This window comes from Eschrichtius robustus, chromosome 13, assembly GCF_028021215.1.
Source record: "Eschrichtius robustus isolate mEscRob2 chromosome 13, mEscRob2.pri, whole genome shotgun sequence".
Classification (NCBI taxonomy): Eukaryota; Metazoa; Chordata; class Mammalia; order Artiodactyla; family Eschrichtiidae; genus Eschrichtius; species Eschrichtius robustus.
In genome coordinates this window covers 64,361,548-64,386,374 of record NC_090836.1, presented here as the reverse complement: position 1 = coordinate 64,386,374, position 24,827 = coordinate 64,361,548, and the positions used below count along the sequence as shown (strand labels likewise).

General features: G+C 32.8%; 1 protein-coding gene across 6 annotated transcripts in view; it reads right to left on the bottom strand.

Moving 5' to 3' along the window:
* Nucleotides 1–24,827, bottom strand: part of ZDHHC17 (zinc finger DHHC-type palmitoyltransferase 17) — a 128,860-nt gene that overhangs the window by 69,052 nt on the left and 34,981 nt on the right. For all 6 annotated transcript variants that reach the window (XR_011075976.1, XM_068560754.1, XM_068560756.1 and 3 more), the window contains exons 3-8: nt 24,224–24,346; nt 16,683–16,760; nt 15,942–16,086; nt 10,799–10,863; nt 9,982–10,144; nt 2,420–2,545 (exon numbers count right to left, since the gene is read on the bottom strand). Coding sequence is in view for 5 of the 6 variants with exons in the window: in XM_068560754.1 (XP_068416855.1) it covers nt 2,420–2,545; nt 9,982–10,144; nt 10,799–10,863; nt 15,942–16,086; nt 16,683–16,760; nt 24,224–24,346 (700 nt within the window). In the remaining variant the exon portion in view is untranslated. The remainder of the gene's footprint in view (nt 1–2,419; nt 2,546–9,981; nt 10,145–10,798; nt 10,864–15,941; nt 16,087–16,682; nt 16,761–24,223; nt 24,347–24,827) is intronic.

The window sequence follows — 24,827 nt, the reverse complement described above, 5'->3', positions numbered from 1 at the left end:
ACACCACCCCAGGAGAGAAGTTGGGGCACATCATTATAGCCTGGTAAGGGCGGAAGTCTAGGCCTTTGCTGTTGTGAGTCAGGGTGGAGCCATGTTTTTTTCTGTTGTGTCTGGCTGTAGTAGAAAGTTATTTTCTAAAAGTTTCTATCTTGCTAAATAAGCTGCCTCTTTTGTGGTCCTTTGGCTAAAAAGCAGGTTTTTGGGGAGCGTTTTTTGTCTGTACCATTCATGATTCTGGGTTGTTGGCTCTGTCAGTTCCTCTTCTGGGAAATATGAGGCAAAAAAAGAAAATGCAGGGAACTCACCACCATGTCACTCTTTGGATCCTTAGCTCCCTACCTGCTCTGCCACCTTCTCTCCATCTTCAGTCTTCCTATATTTGTTTGGTACATAATGTCCAGGTTTTTTAGTTGTACTTGGCAGGAAGGAATAGGGAAAAAAATACATCTACTCCATCTTCCCAGATTTATTCTCACATAATCAATAAACAACATTAAAAAGTAATACCTGTGAGATTTCCACTGTTAACAAAAGGGATCGTGGGTTTTTAAATTCTGAGAAACACTGATGTAGAGATTTCTTCCTAACTCATTAATAAGCAAGTTACACTTATTTAACCATAAATCTGCCTAAAATCTTCTAATCTTAAAAATCAAACAGCTTTTAAAATAGCTTTCTAAAATCAAGACTCCTTTCATATCTGTCTACTATCACTGTCCAAAAATATCTTTTTTTCCCTTTTGGGATGACTTATTTTTAGTAAAAAGCTATTGAGTCCTGGGTGTTTTCTTGTTTAGTTTTAAATACAGAACATACTTCACAGACTAGCAAACCAAGTCATGTTCATAATTTAAATTTTTCTAATGTGAGATGGAAAGAGAACAGTCTACACAAATACTTAATTACACAAAGCCCCAATCCATCATATATTTTTATCTAGTGACCTTTTTAGAATGCATAATATATTTAAAGCTACTAATGCAAAAAAACAAAACCCAAAAAACCAGGAATACGCAATTTCTGAACTGATCACAATAATATACACAAATGTTAATAAAATTGTGCTAAACTTTTAATGAGGCAACCTTTTTAAAAGAAACCATGTCCGAACACATAACCCTGATATAGAGTTCATTACTGCTATAATAAATAACTTTATATATTAATAAACATCTAGAATTTACAAAGTCATTTTCATCTGACAATACATTAAAAAAATACCCTTTAGCATATTTACACTAAGCAAAATGAACATATAAAGACAATGGGATTTTCCAGAGTAATAAAAGACATTTTTACTAGTAGCCTAGTTATTATGAGAAATTAGCCATTTTTTACTCTGTTGAGCAAAACTGCTCTGAATTCTAGAGGACAGAGCAACATCAAAGTAAATAAATAATTAACTATTTTTAATATCATATCTAATAGTGAAATGAAAAGTTGACATGACATGCAAAAACTGCTCCTTAGTCTCAAATATGGGTCTGAAAATAGGCAAGTTTATAAACTATAAATCTAATTCTTCTGAAGTCTAAGTAATGGACCAGTGAACTTTTCAGCTCATTAAGGAAGTCTGAACTCCTACAAATAAATGAGGCATGCTCTCAAGTCTATTTCCCTTTACCCAAAACTTATTTTGTTCTAGTAACAGATAGATCAATGTTAACTTTATACAAACAGTATTACCACTAGAGCAGCCTAAATAGGACATATATGATATCCAAGGCTTAATGCCATTCAAGTTGTGATTACTGACAAGTTAGCAAATACCTTGTCAATTATTTTGGTATACAAAAAAACTGTCAGCTAATTTTTCCTTTTACGGAAATAAATTTTTAAGAAATACAGACCTGTCTTTTGGGAAAATGTTCTTAGTTTTGAAATCATACAATTAGGCAACTGAGCCAATAGTCATACAGTTAAAAATTGAAGGTTTTATGGAAGATCTAAAATGAACTTTCTAAAGAGAAGTGAATAATAAGTTTCTCCCTCTCTAATAAAAGTTATGACATATTATAAAAGAATGAAAAGCTTAAATTAACTATAGCTAGAGTTGTGAGTAGTTTTTAAAAAGATATATATATATGACTAAGATTTTCCCCAATTGATTACTACACTAACAAATACACTTAAACAGGAAAAACTTTTATTATCTCTCTATTACTTAACAAAGGCCAGCTGAATTAATGCATTAAAGCTTATGTTAGTAGCCTACAGAAATTTAAACAATTTCACATATACCATCTTTCTTAAACTTTGGTATCTACCTTTATTTACTTGGGTGAAATAAAGTTTTAAAAATTACACTGGCCAATGCCAAGATTAAAGGCTGTAAATGTAAATATTCATGCTAAGAAAATATGCTTATGAATCGTACTTAAAAAGACTATATATTGAAAATCTTCAGTCATGAATTTACCTTATCAGCTTTCAACTTTCTAAGGAAAGATGGATTGTCATATCCCTTTGCTTGCCTTGCCTCTTGCAAATGGTTGATCATCCACACATTTTTTCTCTGCTTTGCCAAATCAAGTGCTGATTCACCCTGATAATATAATCAGAAGAAATTCACGTTAAAAAAAATGAAAGGAAAAGCAGAATATTTTGTTTACTAACTTTTAAAGCACTTCCACAAAAATAAATTGACTGCAGTATTAGTTCATTAACATTGTTTTTACGTTTGGCAAAGTCAATTACTAAAAGACTCTAAATCATATATTACTTATACGTTCCCATTCAAGGTTCAATCAGAAAATGTATTTACACCTCTTATTCTATAGATTCTATATTTGCTTGCATTTTAACTTAGAGAGTAATCAAAAAGTAGGTATTTTAGCACCTGCTGGATCAGAGGCTACCATTAAGTTTATCCAGTTATTTCATATTCTTTAAGGGTTTCATTAGTAATAGTTATTGCTACAAACCATCCTGCTGTAATACCAAACTGCCAGAAACCTCTCAGTTTAATTTCAGTGATGAACAAAGTCTGAAGAAAAGAACAGGGAAGAAAGAGAAAAGTCAACTTCCACTTCTACTGTTATATTGGTATTCTTGATCATGTTAAATTCATTCACCCATCCAGGAATTTCCAAAGAGAACACGGGTAGTAACAAAAAATGGTTAAACTTACATTATAGACTTGTAGCTCCCTTTAACTGCAAGAAAAAGAATTCCAAAGAGTATAACAGAACTAAAATGTTTTAAAGGCAGTAAGAAACAAGAAATGAGTGTCCCCAACTCTAGATCTATGCTTCTTTTTGCCTTTATTAATTTAAAATCTTATTTCTCCTTTTGCAAGTTAGATACCCACATTTTTATTCTATTTAATATTCTCCACTCTTTATCTCCTTCCTTAAACAGAAAAGTAAAATTAATAATTTTGTTCACCAACATTTCAAGAATTCTGGATGAATATTGAAAATTACTTTAAAAAAAGAAAAAACATGTTAAAATTTTATTTTAAAAAACTGGATGAAAATAAAGAAATAAGGAGCCTTGGGTTCCTTACTTATGAGAGATAATTATTAATCAAGTATGGAGTACAGTTTATTTAATTTAAAAAAAAAACACTGAAAAATAATAAGAACCAAACAACAAAATAAACACACCACTACCACCAAGAGCAACAACAATAACAACACAACAATAAAAACAAAAAGCCTAACCAATTCTTTAATAAAAAGATCAATAGTATTTAATAAGAAATGGGCTAATCTAGGTGAGTCTTCCACAAATAGGGATATTTGTTTAAAAATATCTCCTTACCTATTCCAAAATTCTATGTCACCTAGGTTGTCAGAACCAGCTAATTAATCCAAACTAAAAGATTACCTGAATAAAAGCAATCCCTTGGGTAACAACTCCCAGAGAATATCCTGCAGTTGCCTCGGTCCAGCTGAGCATCCCTTCCACTAGAGGGCCATGTGACACCTAAGGATTGCCTAGATAAAAAGATGGAGGGAGCTTTAAGCAATCTTTCAACTACTCCTCTAGTCATCTGACTACTTTTATACAGTTCTTTTATTCAGCTGGTAAAATAAACAAGCAATTAATTTAAAGGATTATACTAAAACCAGGGTTCCAAGTCAAGTCTATATCTGAACACTCCATGTGTCGGCCAAAATAGTAAATGATAATAACAACAGCAGTAATAACAAGAATCATGGAGTATTTATAGACTATGTAACTAACTGGTAATAAAAGAAATTCTTCAGGGGTTTTGGTGTGATACACATTATGGAAGGTGGCAGGTGGAAGATCACTTTTTGCCTAAGTGAGGTGGAACTTCATTATTAAAACTAAGGAAAATTCTTCCTTGGAGACCATCTAGGTGGGGTACTTAAGAGGTATTTTCTGAAAATAGTTTCTTACCTCTTTTCAAGAAACCATATAAGCGTTTTTCAATATATTAATTAACAAAGCTCAGTAATTTTATATTTTGCACAAGCTAAAAATTATGTCCTTTGATAACTTTAGAAAGAAAAATCATAAATGCGTAGGCAGCACTCAGATTAACTGCCCTCCCCAAACTCAATTCATCTAAATTTATCAACCAAAAACATGTGCAAGGGGGTGAAATATTCTTTAAATTCACAAATGAGATGCTACCATGAAAAGGGATTACTGCATAGGTCATTTTTCTTAAAGTCTTAGTGTCCCAAATCACTCCCCCTCCTCACTGTTATTACTTCAGAAGATTTGAATTTATTCTATGTAACCAGTATCTGGGGCCATGGTTTTTGAACTCATTTAAGTCATGTCTGATGAAAAGACATTGACTCTCTCCCCAGAAAAGTGCTGATACTTTATTTATAACAATTTCAGAAGTCCATGGACCCACCCCTTAACCAAAATCCACTGCTGGGTCCCAGATTGAGAACCTCTAATCAAGGGCTTATGGCCATTCCTAATCCTTCTAAGGATCAAAGTAGTCATTTTAAAGTCACCTATCATTTAATATTTATTGTCTGCAAAATAAGTTCTTATTTTGATAAAAGAATAATTTGTATATTAAAAGAATTGAATCCCTTACTCAAATAACTAATTTACAAGGATATCTAGTTAATATAAAGACAGATTTCTAAGAAACTTAAGCTTAATTTTATTTAGGAAATAGCTATTTTAGAAGAAATAGGGCCAATCAATAAATATTATAACTAAGTATAATTTTTCATATTCTTTGAAGAATGTAACTTTTACTAGCTATTAAAGCCATATCCAGATTTACAGGTTCCATCTTGGTACAATTTATGATTATCAACCAGACTTTCTTTCTCAAGACTTAAAATGAAAAATGGAAAAATACACAGCTATGAATCGACTTTGTCAAATTCTAGGACAAACAATCTAGGTTGGTTTTTTTTTTTATTAATGAATTTTTCACTTTCAAAATTAAGTTTACTTAATTAGCTTGACATTTCACATAGCTAAAACGCACCACCTCAAATTATATATGACTAAAACAGAACCAATTTCTATTGCCTTCATTCCCAAAAAAGTCTGTTTCCTTCTATCTTCACAACTTCAATACATATCACAAGACACTCAGTTGTTCAAACCAAAACCTAAGTCATCGATGTTTTTTTCTTTCACCTTCATTTCTAATCTACCTTTTCTTTTCTACTCTAAAGTATCATTTCCAAATCCATTCATTTCACTCCATCACTACTTCTACAATCATAGGCTAAACTAACATCATCACTTGCCTGATTTATTATGAAAGCCTAACTGATCTGCATCTATCCCTTCCATTTTCTTAATTCTTCAATACATTCTCCAAATACCAAAGTAATTTTTTAAAAAATATTAAAAACACAAAGATTATATAACCATTCTACATAAATCCTTCCAACTATTTCTCATGACTGAGAATACAATTAAAGTTCCTTATCATGGCCTTGTACCTGTCTCTCTTTCTCAGTGTCTCACTGCTTGGTCAAAGCTGTCATTTCTACACCTCTAACATGGCAAGCTTATTCCTGGCCTTGGGACTTGCATTTGTAGGTTCCTCTACATCAGGGGTCCCCAACTCCCGGGCCAGTGCTGGTCTGTGGCCTGTTAGGAACCGGGCCGCAGAGCAGGTAGTGAGCGGCAGGCAAGCAAGTGAAGTTTCATCTGTATTTACAGCCGCTCTCCATCGCTTGCATTACCGCCTGAGCTCCGCCTCCTGTCGGCATTATGGTGAGTTGTAGAATTATTTCATCATATATTACAATGTAATAATAATAAAAATAAAGTGCACAATAAACATAATGCACTTGAATTACATTTATTGCCCCCCACCCCAGTCCGTGGAAAAACTGTCTTCCACAAAACTGTTCCCTGGTGCCAAAAAGGTTGGGGACCGCTGTTCTACATGGAAGGGTTTTTCCCATGTATCTTTGCATAACTGATCCCTCATCAGACAAGTCTCAAAGCAAATGTCATCTCAGAGGCATTCACAAATCACTCTCATCTGATGTGACCCCCTTAGCCCTCGTCATGACCACATTTGCCTATGTGTATGTGTTTTTAATTTACTTATTGTCCATTTCCTCAATACAGTATAAGTTCTGACAGAATAGGGACTTCATCTATCTTAAACACTGACTCCCCAGCATTAAACAAATATCTGTTGAAAGAATGAATGGTTTCCACTAGAAGGTGATAACTAGACTTCAGTATATTAGGAATCAGCCAGATTCCAGTAGAAAAGGTATTTGATACTTATTTCATCCTTTTAATTACTTTAAAAGTACATTTTTAAACAAAAATCTACTTTTTCACCAGTGTGGTTAAAAAAGATTATTTTTACTCTGAAAGTATAAATGTTCCCTGAGCAACTGAAGCAACTCCTTAGACTTCATTTCCTTTAAAAACAATGTCACTCCAAATAAGTCAAACAGAGAAAAACAAAAGCATATGATATCACTTATATGTGGCATCTAAACAAAAAAATAAACAAATAACAACAACAACAAAACTCAAGCTCATAAATACAGAGAACAGATTGGTGATTGTCAGAGGTAGGCAGTGCACTGTGGGGGGGTGAGGAAGATTAGTGAAGGGGGTCAAAGGTACAAACTTCCAGTTCTAAAAGAAATAAGTCACAAGGATGTAATGTACATAATGGCAACTATAGTTAATAATACTATAGTGCAGATACTTCCTTGGTGGTCCAGTGGGTAAGACTCCATGCTCCCAATGCAGGGGGCCCCGCTTCGACCCCTGGTCGGGAAACTAGATCCCGCACGCATGCTGCAACTAGGAGTTTGCACGCCACAATTAAGAGTCCGCACACCGCAACTAAGAGTCCACACACCGCAACTAAGAAGCCTGCATGCTGCAACTAAGAGAGTCCGCATGCCGCAACTAAGAGAGTCCGCATGCCGCAACAAAGATCCCGCACGCCATAACTAAGACCCAGTGCAGCCAAAAAAAAAAAAAATTATTAAAAAAAAATAATAATAATACTATAGTGCATATTCAGAAGTTGCTAAGAGCAAAGCTTGAGGGTTTGCATCACAAGAAAAAAGAAAATTTTGTGACTGTGTATGGTGATGGATGTTGACTGGACTTGTTGGTCATTTTGCAATGTGTACAGATGTCAAATCATTATGTTGTACACCTGAAAGTTGTATAATGTTATATACCAATTATACCTCATAAAAAGTTTAAAAAAAATGTTACTCCAGAGCTAGCAAGGAATTATATTTAAAATAACTTCTTTTTGTCAATGGCCAACCTTGATGATACAGTCAGATAAAATTAAAACATTAATAAAAAGAAAGTAACCAAAAAAAAAATAGATGTGTTTCAGTAAAAGTTCTACAGGTACAATAAGTAGCTCAATTATTTGACACAATAGACTCTGGAACGTAGTCACATGAACTGTACTAGTTAAGGAAGCTGCATTCCAGTTTATCCCATCTTGGTACCAAATAATTCATGTGCTGAGCCTATAAAACATTAAAAAATACAAGGTTTGAACCATTTAAATCAGTTCAACTATCTCCATTCTTACCATTACCTTTCTGTTGAAATTCATTATAGATTATTTCTTTTACTAAGACTGATCAAAAGTTTATACAATGGTTAATGTGGAGTACAAGTTGAAAAGACATTAAACTTACAAACCACACCTCAAATACTTAAAGTTCATGAATGAAGAGAAGTTATCTAAAATTTTATATGGTAAGAAAAGATATTTTTAAATGTTCTGAAAATATACACTACTAGTTTCAAATTCCAAAACTGTGCAGTAATCTTGTCATAATTCTTTGGTACAAATGTAATTTCAATATATTTATATGACTTTTGCGAAGTCTATGGAGACTCACTATTTGCTGTAGTGAAATTGGTTCTATTTTTTCAAAAATATAACACTAAATACTGGAAATGTATTCCTGGGGCATGACTCACTTTATGAATGGCTATCTAGTAGCTAAGAGATGAAAAAATAACACTCTAAAGCAATTCAGATAATAAAACATAAGGTCATCTCATTAATTTTTTCTCATGGGGATATTGGTCAGGTTTAGTCAAACTCCTCCTCTCTTATACTTTAGGCCATGGGGTCAGCCTAATTTACTAATCACAGTGTTATGAACTTTTCAGAACTTCCTATTTAAAAATGTTTGGAAAAAGCAAAAATTTCTCTCTACGATTTCAGAAGTGGCAGAGAGGTATGCTAGCATAGTCATGAAAACTAGCTTAGAGGTAAAGCTCAAGACTACACGAATCTTCAGTCAGTCAACAAATACTTAGAGCACCCATCACATGTCAGGCACTATGGTAAGTTGACTTTCCTCTTTCCATACATTTACCAGCAGATACTAGACCATTCTGATCACTTTGGGTAAAGACACGAAGACTTGAAATTTAAAAAAAAGAAAAAGAAAATACATGGTTTTCTCAATTTCTTACAGTTTCCAATAAGATATTTGATATTTACTTTTAACTAATTAGACTCATTTCTAAAAATTGGTTATAATCGTAAATAAATTTAAACTATTTTATTTTAGTAGTTTAACCTTCTCTTCTTCGAGTAATCAAATAGAGGAAGAACTATTCATTACAACATAAAAAGATGCCCTGATCCAGCAGGAGATAACCTACTTTTTGATTGGCATTTTAGATTATTATATGACTCGAACTCCTTTCATATTTAATTAGCACATATTCCTTACAAATTTAAGAAGCATGACTCAGAAAATACTACGGTCTATAGTCAAAATGAAAGAAAATTTGTCAACGGGCACAAAGATATTTATGAATGCACATTATTAAAAGATGATGTTTAAAACTTTTAAATCATTTCACAGAAAGAGTCTGTTGCTGAAGACATGGTGGATCCTGAAGCTTTAAAAATGAGAATGGTTAACCAAAATTTAAGATTACCAATAGCATTTTCTTGCAGGTATTCATAAAATGTTTATAAATTTCTAAATGCTCAGAGTGTAAATGTTAATTGTGCTTTGCTCTTAGATAATTTTGTATACTTTTTTGGTATACTTTTCCTGGATTAGTCCAGCATTTGGGGGAGAGGAGTTCTCCTATAAACATCATGAAGGTGATTATCAAATTTAAAGGTCTTGACCTTTAAAAAAATGAGACAATCAATGACCAAGACAAAAAATTACTAAAAGTTATTATGCATACTTGTGATATAAACTTGTGCCTCTCTGCAATGATCTTCTTAAAGAAACCAGAAAACTATTCTATTCAGCTATAAAAACAGATTATGTAATTTAATTTCCAGAAGTCAGTAAGAATTCACTAATGAAAAGGCCACCAAAATCTGAAAATTACTCCAATACTAAAAAGACGAAAGTAAATAAATCAGTCTTTCAAAACAAATTCTTGCATGGAAGCAAAGGGTTGAGCTTAAATGAGAAGTTTCTTCCACCTCTGAAAGTCTGTCAAAAAACCTATGTTTTATTAAGGAATTCCCATCTTGGTAACCACACTTCACAAAGCACAATCAATACAGGCTAGTTTTACCTTGATATTCTGGGCATCGACATTAGCTCCAGCTTCCAGAAGAAGACTAATGACTGTGGTATTCCCTGCTAGTACTGCCCAATGCAGAGCAGTGTTTTTGTGATACTTGTCACCAAGGTTAACTGAAACATTGAATGTTAAAAGCAATCTAGTTGGATCCACACTGAAAAGGAAAAAAAAACACAACAACAACAACAACCCTAATTTCAATTATAGAAATCATTACAGATACTAAACTGATTGTGGCTGCATTCCATCTTGGAACACTTCTATTCTAACCTATTTTCAACAACTTTATAATGAGTAATGAGACAATATTCTTAATATGAAGTATTAAATACATGCAACACCGTATAACCTAAACTACTCTGAAGAGAGAGCACACTTCGTCCTGACATTTATTATTTTTCACCTAGGGATTAATGCCATTAATATCTATATAATTAAACAATTAAAAATTTAAATTTAAATCTAGATTGTTCCAAAAATGATTTAAGGCAACTTACTAATTAGTATGTTAAACTTGCCAATATGCAAATCACATAAAAATGAGTCACTTTTTAAAAAGAAGGTAACATCTTCCATTCTTGGAAATTGTTAAAAGAAGAATACCTTAAGGATACTACAATTACCAACATAAAGGTAAACATAGAAACTCAAAACATCCAAAAAGGTAATTTATGTTATATACTATGTACTCATTATAAGAATTTTAAATATTAGTAAGTATAACATTAATTGCTTTTTCTCATCATTTATTTTACATTTTATTATGCTGAAAATTATCTGAATAAGTATTTTATAAACGGTTACATACCTATGTGTTCTATAAGCTGCCCACATTAAAGGCGTCATCCCATTCTGATCCATCATATCTACATCCTGATATAGTAAAAAGAAAGTCAGACAGTAAAAACTTCTAAGTTCTTACCAAATTTACTGAGAAAAATATCATTTACACATCACAGGAGAAGCCAACATAATAACAGCACTCAATCAAGGGTGATTTATGAAACTTTTTCTTTCTTAACTTTAAAATAAAACCATTATCAATGAATATTTTAATTAATGTGGATATAAGTATCTAATTGACATATATTAAGTATATATTCAATATTTAATTAACTTCTATTTCTCGTTTTCCCTTTTAAGATGCTTCACTCAGCCTTTCAATGTTTTCATTTAAAGATCTTGACATACTCTTGATCTTTCACCCTCAAAGGATCGATTAAATAAATGACTTATGTCTCTGAAAAACTTATTTATACTAATTCATGATAGGAGGGAATAATAATACCCTGTTTATTCCTAGGCATTTTAAAACAAAGAATAAATTCAATAAACTTCAACAGATTCAAAAAAGTTTGTTTGCTTTTTATCACTATGTCACTACACATAAATATTTTTAGAATTAACTAATTCTACAAAGTTTGCGGTGAAAAAGCAAGGTAATAAAGCAATCCTCTGTCTTACTCCCCACCATTTTCACTTTTTTTAGCTCATTACTTTGGTCTTTACCTCCACATCTTTAAAATAAGATACCTGAATTGCTACTTTTTGATTTTTCAGTTTTAGGCATTATCCTAAATATGCATATTTTACATATCCTCAATATGTAAAATGGCAAATTCTCTCTTTCTTCTCACTGTCCCATCACAAATATGCACCTTTCCTACTCTTTCCTCTGAAAAGATCTATTGTAATTCTGGTTCTACAAATATTTGATATTTACATTATTATAAATATATATGAATACTATTCCCAACAAAGTATGTAGTAAACCATGATTACTTTCCTCTCCTACCCAACTTTTTTGCTTTCCTTAGTACTGCATTTTTTCTCCCTTTTCCTTAGTTTTCTTTTTCTTTCTTTTTAGCAAATCAGAATTAAAACTACTACCTGTTCAACCAAAACTCTTCTCAAGTTACCTAAATCTCCTTTCAAGACATGCTGATGTATCAGGGATTCTATCAGTTTCACTTCCCTAAAATTCCTTCTCCTGATCCACTCCAATCTGCCTGAGGCACCCGTCTCATTAACTAGAACAGGACTTCTCTGAAGATAGAAATTATTTTAAATTCATCTTTGTATTCTCAGTGCCCAGAAGAGTAGATAATCAAAAAACATTTGTTAAATGAAAAGACATGTTTATCTACCTACTCTTCTAGGCTTGGGAAAGGCATGGGCTTTAGAATAAGACAGACATGATTTTGAATTCCTAGCTCTACCACTTAATAACTATAAAATTGGCAAAAATACTTTAATTCTCTGAACCTCAGCTTTCCCACCTACAAATTTGAATACAAATAATGGCTTCATAAAACCCCTGTGAGGATTAAATGGAATAATATGTGTAAAGCAAACTAATTCCATAGCCTGGAACATAACAGACATTCAATAAATATTAAGTTTCCTCTTCTTCCCTTCCCCATCTCCCATTCCTGGGTTACATTAAACCAGCAGATCTTATCCAAGTTATGTTATCTAATTTACCAGTCAGTGGAGAGAGGACAGAGTTATAGTGAGTACACTATAAAACACTTTATAACTCTGTGTAGCAGTTCTCTGTAAGCCACTCTTACTGATGGGAGTATGTCTCAAATATCCAAATGTACTGAGGCAGAAAAAATGCTGAGAACCACCACATTGACAAGTGACAACACATATCCTTGGACATCATTAGTTTTAGTCTCTTTCATAAAAACTGTAGTCGAATGTTATGCCTTATCCCTACAAATCTATTTCTAAATTTATTTTACGTGTTGTTGGGAACATCTCACGTAACCTCACTCAATATTTACATTATACATGTTGATTTTTTTCCAATAAAAATCTTAAAAAAAAATCTTCTCTGACGAAATGACATACTTCCTTGTTTCTTATGTGAGAGTTAAGTTCTGTCACTTATTTTACTTCCTTCACTGCCCTAGTTTGAAGAAAGCTCAACTAAATTTGATGTCCAATTAAAACAAACATGTAAATTCTTATGTTTAAGTTTCTTCTTCCTTTTTAGTTGCCTTTTTATATTCTTTTTAAAAAGTGACAGTATTTAAAATATTAATAAGTAAAATAAAAAATGTAAGATTATACCACATCTCTAGAGTACTAAAAGAAAAATGAAATTCAACCTTTTCTTTCTTTGGGTCGGGATTTAAAACTTGGTACCTCTTTTCCAAGTTCAGCCTGGACATATGAGTATTCTCTATTAGGAAGAATTAACAAGCCCAGATCAAAAGGTTATGGGAATTCCATGATCAACAGGGCTCCATTACTTAGTATTTTCCCCTTTTTTTCCTGAAAACCATCCAAAAGAATTGGTAGTAAGCACTGAATATATTTAACAGTATAACTAACATGAAACAATTGTGAAGAATAGAATGACAAACTGAATGGAAATGTTACAGGCCCTAAGAATGTAAATTTGATAAAATTAACCAAAAATGGGGGGGAAATGGAAAAAGGCTGACAAGAAAGTATAATGAGTGCTTAACCTGTAATAGCTATGAGTCAAAGGATATTATTTAAAGCTGAAAAATCAAGTAATAGAAATTTATCAGAACAAGTTAACACTAAGAAAAACAGTATCATTGACTAATGTCAATGTAAGACAGGGAAGAGAATGAAGAAATTAGAAATACACTAATTTTATTACTGCTTATAATTGGGAACTAATCAGAACTAATAAAAATTGAGCAAACATCTGATTAAAGTGAGAGAGAAAAAGAGAACTGTGTGACTGAGGAAAGAATTACCAAGCAGAAGAAAAGAGCAAGCACAAAGGCCCTAAGACAAAAGCTTACCAGAGCTGTTCAACGAACAGCAAGAAGACGGGTGTGGTTAAAGCAGTAGTGAGGGGGAGATGACAGAAGATGAAATCAGAGGTATCCAGGGCTAGACCACACATGGTTCTATAGGCCAGAGAAGGACTTTGGTATCCATTTCAAGTGTAATGTAATGCACATTAGAGTGGTTTTCTTTTACAATATTTTAGCATATAGATTGAAAAAAAGTCTGGAAAAATATATACTGAACTGTTAAAGGAAGTGATCTCAGTGGGGAGAGGAGGTAAAGGAAGAGATGGGATTTCATTCTCTAAGTCATACTCTTCTATTATGTTTGAATATTTTACAATAAGTATGTGTTACCTTTCTAAGCAGAAAAAAAAAAAGAAAACTCTTACTCATGAAAAAGAAAACTAATTACTTGTCAGACATTTATTAACCTTATCATGCATTTACTGCACAAAAGGTACTGTGACAAAAATCTCTGCCCTTGAAGAATTTTATAGCCTACATGCTATGCCAGAGTTAAAATGATTACTGAAACATCCAAACTCCAAAATCAATAAGCTAACAAAAATAGTGAAAACTTTACACCACTTTTCCTACCCAGTTAAAAACTGGAAGAAAAAAAGTGAACATGTATTGTAAACTTATATCTGTAATACAGAAGGCCACGGAAGACAATGTCACGTGCAACAGCGCCATCTACTGCTTCAACTGCCAGTCTAGAAGGAACCGTAGGAGAACAAAGATGATCCCCTGTGGTAGCTGGTCTCCAAAGATGGCCCCCAATAAACCTCCCTTCCCAGTATTCACGCCCTTGTGCTCCCTCAATGAACATGTGCTGGCACTGTTACTTGTTTTAACTGACAGAATGGAGCAGAAATGTTGTTATGCCAGTTCAAAACCCTTAGAAAAGTCAGACAGCTTCTGCTCTTGCTCTTTTGGGCGCTCTGAGCCACCATGTAAGAAGTCTGGCTTCCCTGCTAGAGAGACCACATGGAGGGGTATCGTGGAGAAGGAGAAGTTCTAAGACTGCATGGAGAAAAAGAGAGAGGCCTAGCTGTCAACTGAGCCCAGCCTTTTAGCCATTCCTATCAAGATAAAAGGTATGCAAGTGAGCCATCCTCCAGCCCAGTTGAGCCCCCAGATGACTGCAGTCCCCTGCCGTTATCACAAGAGGAACCATCCCGCCAAGCCCAGTCAACCCACAGAATTGTGAAATACAATGGTTGGTTGTGTTCTAAAGCCATTATATTTAGGGGGTAGTCTGTTTACACAGTAATGGATAATAAACTCCTCCTTCCAGCAATTAATTTTACCAGTCTATGCCTCTTCTCCTTAGCAATAGTGTACAACACACAACTGTCACTGACCGGCACTGCCAACAGCAAATACCTTAAAGGATTCATGAAATAAATACTATTCAAATTCTAAATCTAATATTTTAAATTAAAATAACAAATATATGTTAATAGCACTGAATTAAAATCATTTGTCTTTCTCTTATGATAAGATCCTTAGCTATAAAACTAATGTTTAAGTACAACCAGAGAAAACTCATGAAAGAAAAACTGAGTGACATTACTTTTAACAAAAAACATCTGTTATTGAAACAAATGAAAATCATGGTACACAGAAACTGATAATATTTAATGTGATTATAGTCACTACATATTCAGGAGAAATCAGGAAGAATCACCTAAATCATGAGAATTTTTCTGACATGTAAGAAGCAGTATTTTATATAGCAGAAACAGAGAAAATGACTTAAGGAATGTATCGAGAGGGACTTAATACAGAAAATAACCAGTAATATGTTCAAAAAAGTTTAAATGAATTCAGATGATATATTCAAAAGATGTAATTGAGGGAAAAAAATAGATATTTAAATTTTCTCCCTTACTTTCTGGAATTCATCTCTATCACTACTGGAAATTAAAAAAACCCAACTTAATGGATCATTATCTGGATCATAACTGGTTTTCATATTTTTATGTTAACTACATTAAACAGCTTACTATCAAACTAATTATATATTTATTTATTCTCTTCATCCATCAGAAAGTACTATTTAAATATCACTAGACTGTTATACTTGTTAACACCAATGATATTAGGTATTTAAACCATGAAGAACGTCTGATTAAAATCTACCCCATTGTGACTTTTTTTTACCTGTCCTTTTGCTATGAGATAAGCAACAATTGAGGTATGTCCAAACTGGGCAGCCAAATGAATACAGCTACATCCTTCTCCGTCAATTAACGAAGGATCTGCACCATATTTCATTAGTTGCACGACCATAGATAGATGGCCTTGTCTAAAACGTAAAAGAATAAACACTTAAATATATAAAGTTATTTCAAACAAGAAACTCTGGAAAGATCTTTTTTTAAAAAATAGGGTAATGGTGGAAAAGATTACACAAATCTTATTTTACGTTATTTTAAAATAGGTCTATGTCAAGACACATTTAGGATTTTATGTTCTTAAGTCTTAACTGGTATAAATGGTCTTTGAAAATTTATAGATACTCATAACTTCTTTAAATATGTAATAAATAGTTACTATATTCTATTAATCCTATTCCAGTATGTCCTTAATTGTCCCATGAACTAGATACTTCTTTCATTGTAAACATATGTAGGCTGCAAAAGTATTCCAAAGTTTAACTCCATCTTATAATTAACTGGATTAATATCAGCATGGTTAATTCCTTAAGGAGACTTTGGACAATAAACTTTGCTTCCAATGCAGGTAACACTGGACAGCAATACATTAGCACATTATTGATATTAATTACTGGCATAACAAGTTCTCCCATTCATTTCCGCATATTTTTTTTAAAGTTACTTAGTTATAGAGTGCTAAAGGAACCAAAGGGGAAAAAAAAAAAATCCAGAAGTAAATTTAAACCTTGTGGCCCAGTGCAATGGAGTTGAATTTAGGTCTCCTCCAAGTTGATCCACAATAGCACCTTTCGAAATATAGTATCTATAAGACAAAATTTTAAATAATTAAGACAACTTTCATTTTCAATTTTAAGAAACTGTACAAAAAATAAAGAAATAAATGTTTTTCATTTTAGATCTCATGCTAGTTTATGCCTTTGACAATAAACAATCTTTTGTGAGTTTTTAAAATATATTAGGAGAATTTTACATCAAACCTATCACTCTCTTTGGTTCCAGAAGTAAAAGAAAAGTAATTTTTTTAAATTACAATAAAGAATAGCAAAGCCAAATAACAATCACATAAAAAAGAAGGCAATCAGAGAACCCCAAAGATTTGGATCCCACAGCAGCATCAGGTAGAATTTTGGAATTACAACAGCTGTAGAGCAGGCCAGACACATAGCCTACCATGGGTAGAAGCTCGGCTTTTTAAGCTCAGCTTGACTTTCCTCACAAGATTACTATAGATTAAATCAAACAACATATGTGAAAGAGTTTTATACATTGTAAAGTATAACATAATACTTTATTTGTTATGATGCCTTATTTGTTATGCTTTTAAAGCTGTGTTGCTTTAAAAAGAAAGAGCAACCTCATTTCTTACTATATTCATGTCATAACATCTTGATATTCTCTGAAATGAACAGGACCTAGCTGCTTATATAATGCTTGTTTTGGAACTGATCAATGCAATGAATCTTGAATACAAATGATTTCAAGGCATTTGATGGCAAATGTTTGATATATGTATATATTGAGGTTCTTAAACTGTTCTAAGTGATTACTGCTTTAGATCACTAATGCATTCACTCTTAATGCTCAGAGTTCCAAACATTTAATATATTCAATACTTACAAGCTTGATTCAGACACTTTCTGCTTTATATATTTAAGTTGGTACTTTTAAAGCATTATGCAATGAAGGGCCCAATTCCACTCTATCATACAGCTTGAAGTAACTTAAAATATTTCTAGACTAAAATATTTCCAGTCCAAAATAACAGACAGTCTGAACACAAACATTCAAATGCTCCTAAACTGTTTCTTAAGGTACCCAGTAGACATTAATGCAATAATTGAAAATGATTTTTTGAGCCCAAAGAGAAGTATAGCACAGCCAAAGAACAGCTTTGATAGGAAATATTTTCTTTAAAATTCCAACTATAAAGTTTTTTTAAGCAATTTTATTACCTTCTCTATAGTTAATATATTTGTGTTCCTGAGACGTATTTTTACTCACATTTCAAATCCTTGCTAGGACTATGGCAATGAGTGATTTCCAAACTAGTTCTAAAGTACAACTTTTTTTTAACAAGGATAGGGGAACTTTTTTTTCTGCATGATAAAGAAGAGTAACTTCTATCACCTCTTCATTGTAAACCTCTGGAAGAAAATTACTATATTTTTATAACATGTTATTTTTTGTAGCTTTAAGACCCTAGTTCAAACTACAAAATTCTGAGAAGATTGTATAATTCTTATTTTTAAACTCAAGCCTCCTTGCAATACTATAAGATGGTTATTATCAAGAAATGTACTTGTGGGTACTAATGATCCCTAGGTTTTGAGAAGAGAATATCAATGAACAAGCGATAGCAACAAATACTTGAAAGATGAAAAGCAAAGAGCTAAAACCCAAATGTCTCCAGAGGAGAACACCAATGAGAAGCAAACCAGAATATGTTATAAAACCCTAGAAAGGCTAAGGGATTAAAGGCAATAGTCACCTCAAAAGAAAGTAATAAGAAGCTGGACTGTAAACAGAAACACTGGTTCAAAGTCAATATAAGCTGCTGAAAAACTGTCGTTTTCTAACTTATATTCTCACTGAAAGTGAGTGTTTATTTAGCATCACAATAGGCATTTTAGTGACACAGAAGCAATCAAGCAGCTGACAAAGCTAGACTAGTTTTCTTTGTGCACTGTAATCTTAAAATGTGACTACTCAAACTTTTAATATTATTATAGTGATAATTCAAACTCTTCTATTAAAGTTCAGATTCATTCTAGTGTCTCTAAACTTCTCATGCTCCCGTTGATTTTAACATTCAACCATTCAGTATTTGCCAAAAGGTGTATTCAGTGCATCTTTCCAGAGAAATTTAAGACTCAAGGAATTACATCACAGAAACATATGGGACACTGAAAACGTAGCAATGTAAGTTTACATGCTAAAGGGACATTTGGGAGGTTCCTAAGTCCCACAACTTCCAATCAGCTTTGTTATGTCTCTCCTAAATATGAATGGTCAAACATGACCAGATAGTTGAGGAAAGCTTCAAACATGGAAGGAGACCAAAATAAACAGAAGAAGCCCAAAATAGACAATATATAGAGAAGAACTTAAAAAACTAAAGTTATAATAAATATCCTCCAAAAAATAAGAGAAGATAATATACTCATGACATAAGAACAAAACATTTTTTTTAATTGGGGTGGGGGGTAGAGATCAAGAGAGAATGCTTCAAATTGAAAATGCCATAGATAAAATTAGAAATTCAAAAGAAGGATTAGAAGATAAATTAAGAACATCTCCCTAAAGTACAACAGCTATAAAAGGACCATATCAATGCACAATAATGTAAACTTTCACAAAGTGGGGAATAAAGAATAAAAACTTATATGTCGCCAGGGAAGAAGAATAAGCCACACACACACTGTGCTCTCAGAAATTATAAGCTACATATTTTTTAACAAAGCTCCATATTTGTTAACAACACCTTGACTTGAAATCAAACTGAAATTAGAGACTACAAGCATTATTAGCTGTTGTTAACAAAGAATCTTGAAGTAACAGGAGACTGCTGAAGACCAAAGCCTGCACTAATCCTTTTTATTTCATTATATCAGGGTAAAATCTAAGAAATAGTTAAAAGACTTCCACTTGAAAACACTAGGAATATATGAAATCCAGGCCAGGTGAGGGTCTCCTCCTTTCCAAATTATACTTACTTTACTATCTTACCAGCATGAAAGTGACCCAACTAACTTTGCTTGAAGCAAGCTCCTATAATACATCCTGATGGAACAAAACTGTTAGAAGAGACACTTCTCCATGGGTCTCTGGTGGCTCCCATATGTCTTGCTGAGTATATGAGAAGACTGCGAGGTCCTGACCACTCTTTACACAGGCCATTTCTCAGAGTTCTGTTTGCATCAAGCAACCCTGAGAGATGAGGTAATGTCTCCCTCTGGGACAAAGAGCGACCTTGCTTCCCATGTACTATAAAAGCAATGAATATCCACTGTGTGTGCTGCATCCATCTGGACCATATCAAGCCACTCCCATAGGACCTAGGGAGCTATGCAAATATGATGTTCATGCTATTTGCTGTGCTATGAATAATAAGGTCCTTGGTCTCTACCTGAGTCATGTATCTTCTGCCAGCATCCATGAAATAGTAATATGCTGTAGCTTCTAAGAAGGGTGTAATTCTAGACTGAAAAGTAAAAAATTAATCTTGAGGCTATAAATACCAGTTACTATAGAAAACTGCATTTACTCACCATTATGTTTGCTTTAGGAAAGTAACTTGCTAAACTATGAATTGTAAGAAATTAAGTTTACCCCCCTGATTGGGAGATTGTGATTGACATATATACACTACTATGTACAAAATAGATAACTAATGAGAACATGCTGTATAGCACAGGGAACTCTACTCAATCCTCTGTGGTGACCTAAATGGGAAGGAAATCCAAAAAAGAGGGGATATATATATAAATAAGGCTGATTCACTTTGCTGTACTGCAGAAACTAACACAACGTTGTAAAGCAACTATGCCCCAATTAAAAAAAAGAAAGAAATTAAGTTTACCCCTCTGAAGACATAATATACACAGACACTGTTGTTATTAACCCACTCTATAGTTAGTGACTTTATTCTGTAACCTCACTTGCCCATAAGTGGTGGAACAATCCATAAGGCAGGCAACATCAAGACTTTTTGTCTGTATTTCTCATTTTAGAGTTTCTTATTTATTTTTAAACACAAGACAAATGTGAATTTTTTGACCAACAGAATGAGATCAAATATATCTCAACTATAACACTTGAAGCAAAAAAATAATAAAGTAATGCTTTAAAATTCCGAGAAAACTAAGCTTAATCTAGAAGTCTACGCTCAGCCAAACAACCAATAAGGTTTGAGGGCAGAAGAGATAGTAACTTCAAAAGATTTACCTCCCAAGCACTCTCTCTCTCTCAGAAAGTTATCAAAAAACGTGCTCTACTAAAACCAGAGAGTAAACCAACAGAGAGAAAAACCTGAGATCCAGGAAACTGAAACCAACACTGGAGCAAAGGGATTTCCCAGAATGATCGCAAAGGTAAGTCTCAAGACAATTGTTGTGCGTAGCTCTCAAGAGCAAACAGTCTGGGCTGGAACAGAAAGATGGAGAAATTCAGGAATGATTGCATCCTCCCTACTCCACCAAAAAAGGAACCAATAAATTATCTGATACTGTTTGCATACACAGATGGCTTTTACAGTTCTGTCTATGAGTATGGGAACAATTAGTTCCAATATATATAAAGTTAAACAAATGAAAAAAGAAAACAACTATTACTTCTGACAAAAATAAAAATTCTACAGGAAAAAAACAGATATCATAGAACACTTCTGGGCTTATCAGTGAGAATTTACATACGCACAACGATTTAAACTTTGCATAGTAATTTAACTAAAACTATAATAGAGGACAGAGGAAGAAGTATTAGTGGTGAGGTGTTCTGGGACATCTAGTTATCCCAAAACAGAAAGTCAAAATATAAGAACTGATAAATCAAGAAACAGCACAAAAATTGGCAAGATTTATTAAAATTCAAAATTCATCCTCCTTACTTTCCTTCTCCTAAGAATTCTACAGATATATAAGAACATAAGCAAAATGGTATGTGAACAAGATATTATTTACAACACTGTATAAAATAGTAAAAACACTAGAATCAATCTAAATGTTCACCAATAGGTAAACCATTAAATAAACTAAGTCCATACAATTAAACATTATACAGCTTTTTAAAAAGAATGATGTAGCTCTAGTTGCACTGATATGAAAAATTTTGAAGATACATAAATTAAATGAAAAGAGCAGAAAAGCATTTGCTATCATTTGTGTAAAGAAAATAACTTTCTAGATACAAGTAACAACATAAAAATGTAATATACAAGAGAAAGTACTGAAAGAAACAGCTAAAGTACTGAAGATAGTTACTTCTGAGGTATAGAACCCAGGGGGTGGGGGGGGTACTGCTATTTCCACTGTAAGCCTTTAAGTACTATTTGATTTTTTAAATTGTTTATGTACTATTTTGATTAAAGTAACAGTAATTTAAAAAAATACAGATACTACAGAAGGCTAGATAATTGGAACCAACCCTCCAATTAAAGAAAACTTAAAAAAAGCTCAACAAAATAAAGAAATATTTCCTAAAAGCAAATATTTCCTAAGAAGATTATGAGCATTTACCTGGCTAAGATTCAGGAGATTAAAACTGGGAGAAATTAGAAAACTGCTTGGGCACCAGCTACCCTAGAGACAATTTGCTGATACAGAAGAGTTGGCCAAGAGGCAAGCTAAGCGGACAAAAGCAAAATAAGGGCTGGGACCCCAAAAAGCTGCACTGTAGGAGTAATTAAGAACCAGAAGTAAACCTGGCTCTAGCATGGTCTTCAGCCACCTGAGTGATCCAGAAAATCTAAAGCCTTAAATCAAAGTTGGGCTTAGCAGAAACAAATGGTATCTTCTCATCTTAGGCCTCAAATTATTCAACAAATAAGTTTTCAAGCATAATGTCTATTATACATTAGAAGATAGTCAGGCACACAAAGGAATAATATAACAGATACAGACCCACACAGACTCCCAATGCTATCTTCTCAGACACAGATTATATAATAACTATATTTTCAAGTATATAAGATGGAAAAGTACAGCAACAAATGAATCAAATAATGCAAGTTTAAAAAAAATTAAAATTCTAGAACTAAAAAGTAAACAAAATTGGAACTCATTGAATAGATTTAACAGCAGATTACACATAGAGAATAAATGAACTGGAAGATAAGTCAGAAGAAGTTTCCAGAATGAAGCAGAGAAAAAAAGGACAGTACACACAGAAGAGAGGGTAAGAGACACAGCATACAATGAAAAGGTCAAACATACATTTAACTGGCGTTCCAGGAGAGCAAAAAGAGAATGGGGCAGAAGCAATGTTTGAAGAAATAATGGCTGAGATTTTCCAGAACTGATGAAAACATTAATCCACAGAATCAAGAATTTCTTGCAATCTTATTCAGGGTAAATAAAAGAAATCCACACCTAGAAGCATCATCATGAAACTGCAGAAAACTAGAAACAAAGAAAAAAAATCTTAAAAGCAGCCAGAAAAAAGAAAGAAAGAAAAAAAAGCCTTAAGTGTAATACTTAGACTGACTTCTCAATAGTAACAGAAGCCAGAAAACAGTGGGATGATATTCTCAATGGGTAAAAAACAAAAATAAAATTAAAAGAGTGGCCAACCTACATTTCTATACCATGTGAAAATTTCCTTCACAAATGATGATGAAATGAAAACATTTTCTGACAAACAAAAACAGAATTTAGACATCAAGAGACCCATACTGCAGGCAGAGGAAAGGTTAGAAATACAAGAAGGGAAAAATGGAGCAAATAAAATGGAAATATGCTCTCCGGAAGAAAGTGATTCATGGAGTTCAATACTTTAGTTATTACTTGCTTAATCTTTCTTTAGTACTCTAAGGGCAAATTCTTTTACCTGATATTAACATCCTATTTGTCTCTAGACTCTGTATGCTGTACTTAAAAGGCACACCTGCAAGCAGTTAATTTCAGATTCATGTCTCTATCTAAAAATCTTATATCCAAATTGCCAGAGACTATTTTAGCCAGATTTCCTAAGACTTCCTTACCATCCTGACTCCTGCTTATCTAACCACCTCTTATTATTACTGAACAAGCAGATGAACAGTAAGTAATAAAAATAATCTATACTGAGTATATAAAGTATTCTTCATTTATGCTGGTGTGAAGTTAGTTTATTATTACCTGCTATTATTAACTCCTCTCTTTCCTTTTGTAGCTTTTACCCATAGAATTCACATTTAGAATGTCAGCTACAAGTTAGACTGCCTGAGTTAAAGTCCAGACTCCAACCTTTATCAGTTGTATGTCAATGGTAGCATATTTAACCTCTTTATGCTTCTGTTTCCACATCATTAGGACAGCAGTAAAAATTGTTATTTTTCACACAGGGTTACTTCAAGAATTAAGATTTAAGGAAATATAAATGGAAAAGCACTCAGCATAGTATCTGTCACATAATAAGCATTCGATATATGTTAAAAACAATTTTTTTCAGGAAAAAAGTACACAGAATCTACATTTTAAAAGCTATGAATTTTAGAAATTATATATTTTATAATTATTTCTAATAATTTTATAGTAATAACTAATTACTTAAAAATACAGAAATGCTTACTTGACTAAATCTATTCTGTTATTGATGGCAGCCCAATGCAGGAGTGTAACATTTTCTTTGTCTGGTTGCCGTACATCATAACCTGCTTCCACCAATTCTCGGCAGCGTTCATATATTCCATATCTTGAAAAGAAAGAAAACGTGCGATTGTTACCACTATTTGACAAGAAATTTAAAGCTGAAAATAGCATTTCCAGAAGAAACTAATGCTCCATTTTGAAACATGGAAATTAAAATGGCTTTCTCAATATAAAATGTTACTTTAAAAATATCAATATTCCAACAGCTTTTACTAATCCATTTTATAATTAAAAATTTTTCATCTATAAGTATGTAATAACTCAAAGTGGAAGAGAAAAGGATAACATAAATAAAATGTCTATCAGTTATTTTTCTTAATATCACCACCTATTCTACAAAACACTTAAGGCAGCTTATAAAAATACATACAGCTATGTTAAAAAATATTAAATCATAAAGAAGCAGTAACAAAGAGTTTATCAATGATTTAGACAGCATCGAGAAAAAAGGATGTCTTACAACCTCAGGATTCTTTATTTACAAATTTAGCCTCAAAATTCCTAAGGCAAATAGAAAAGGAAGT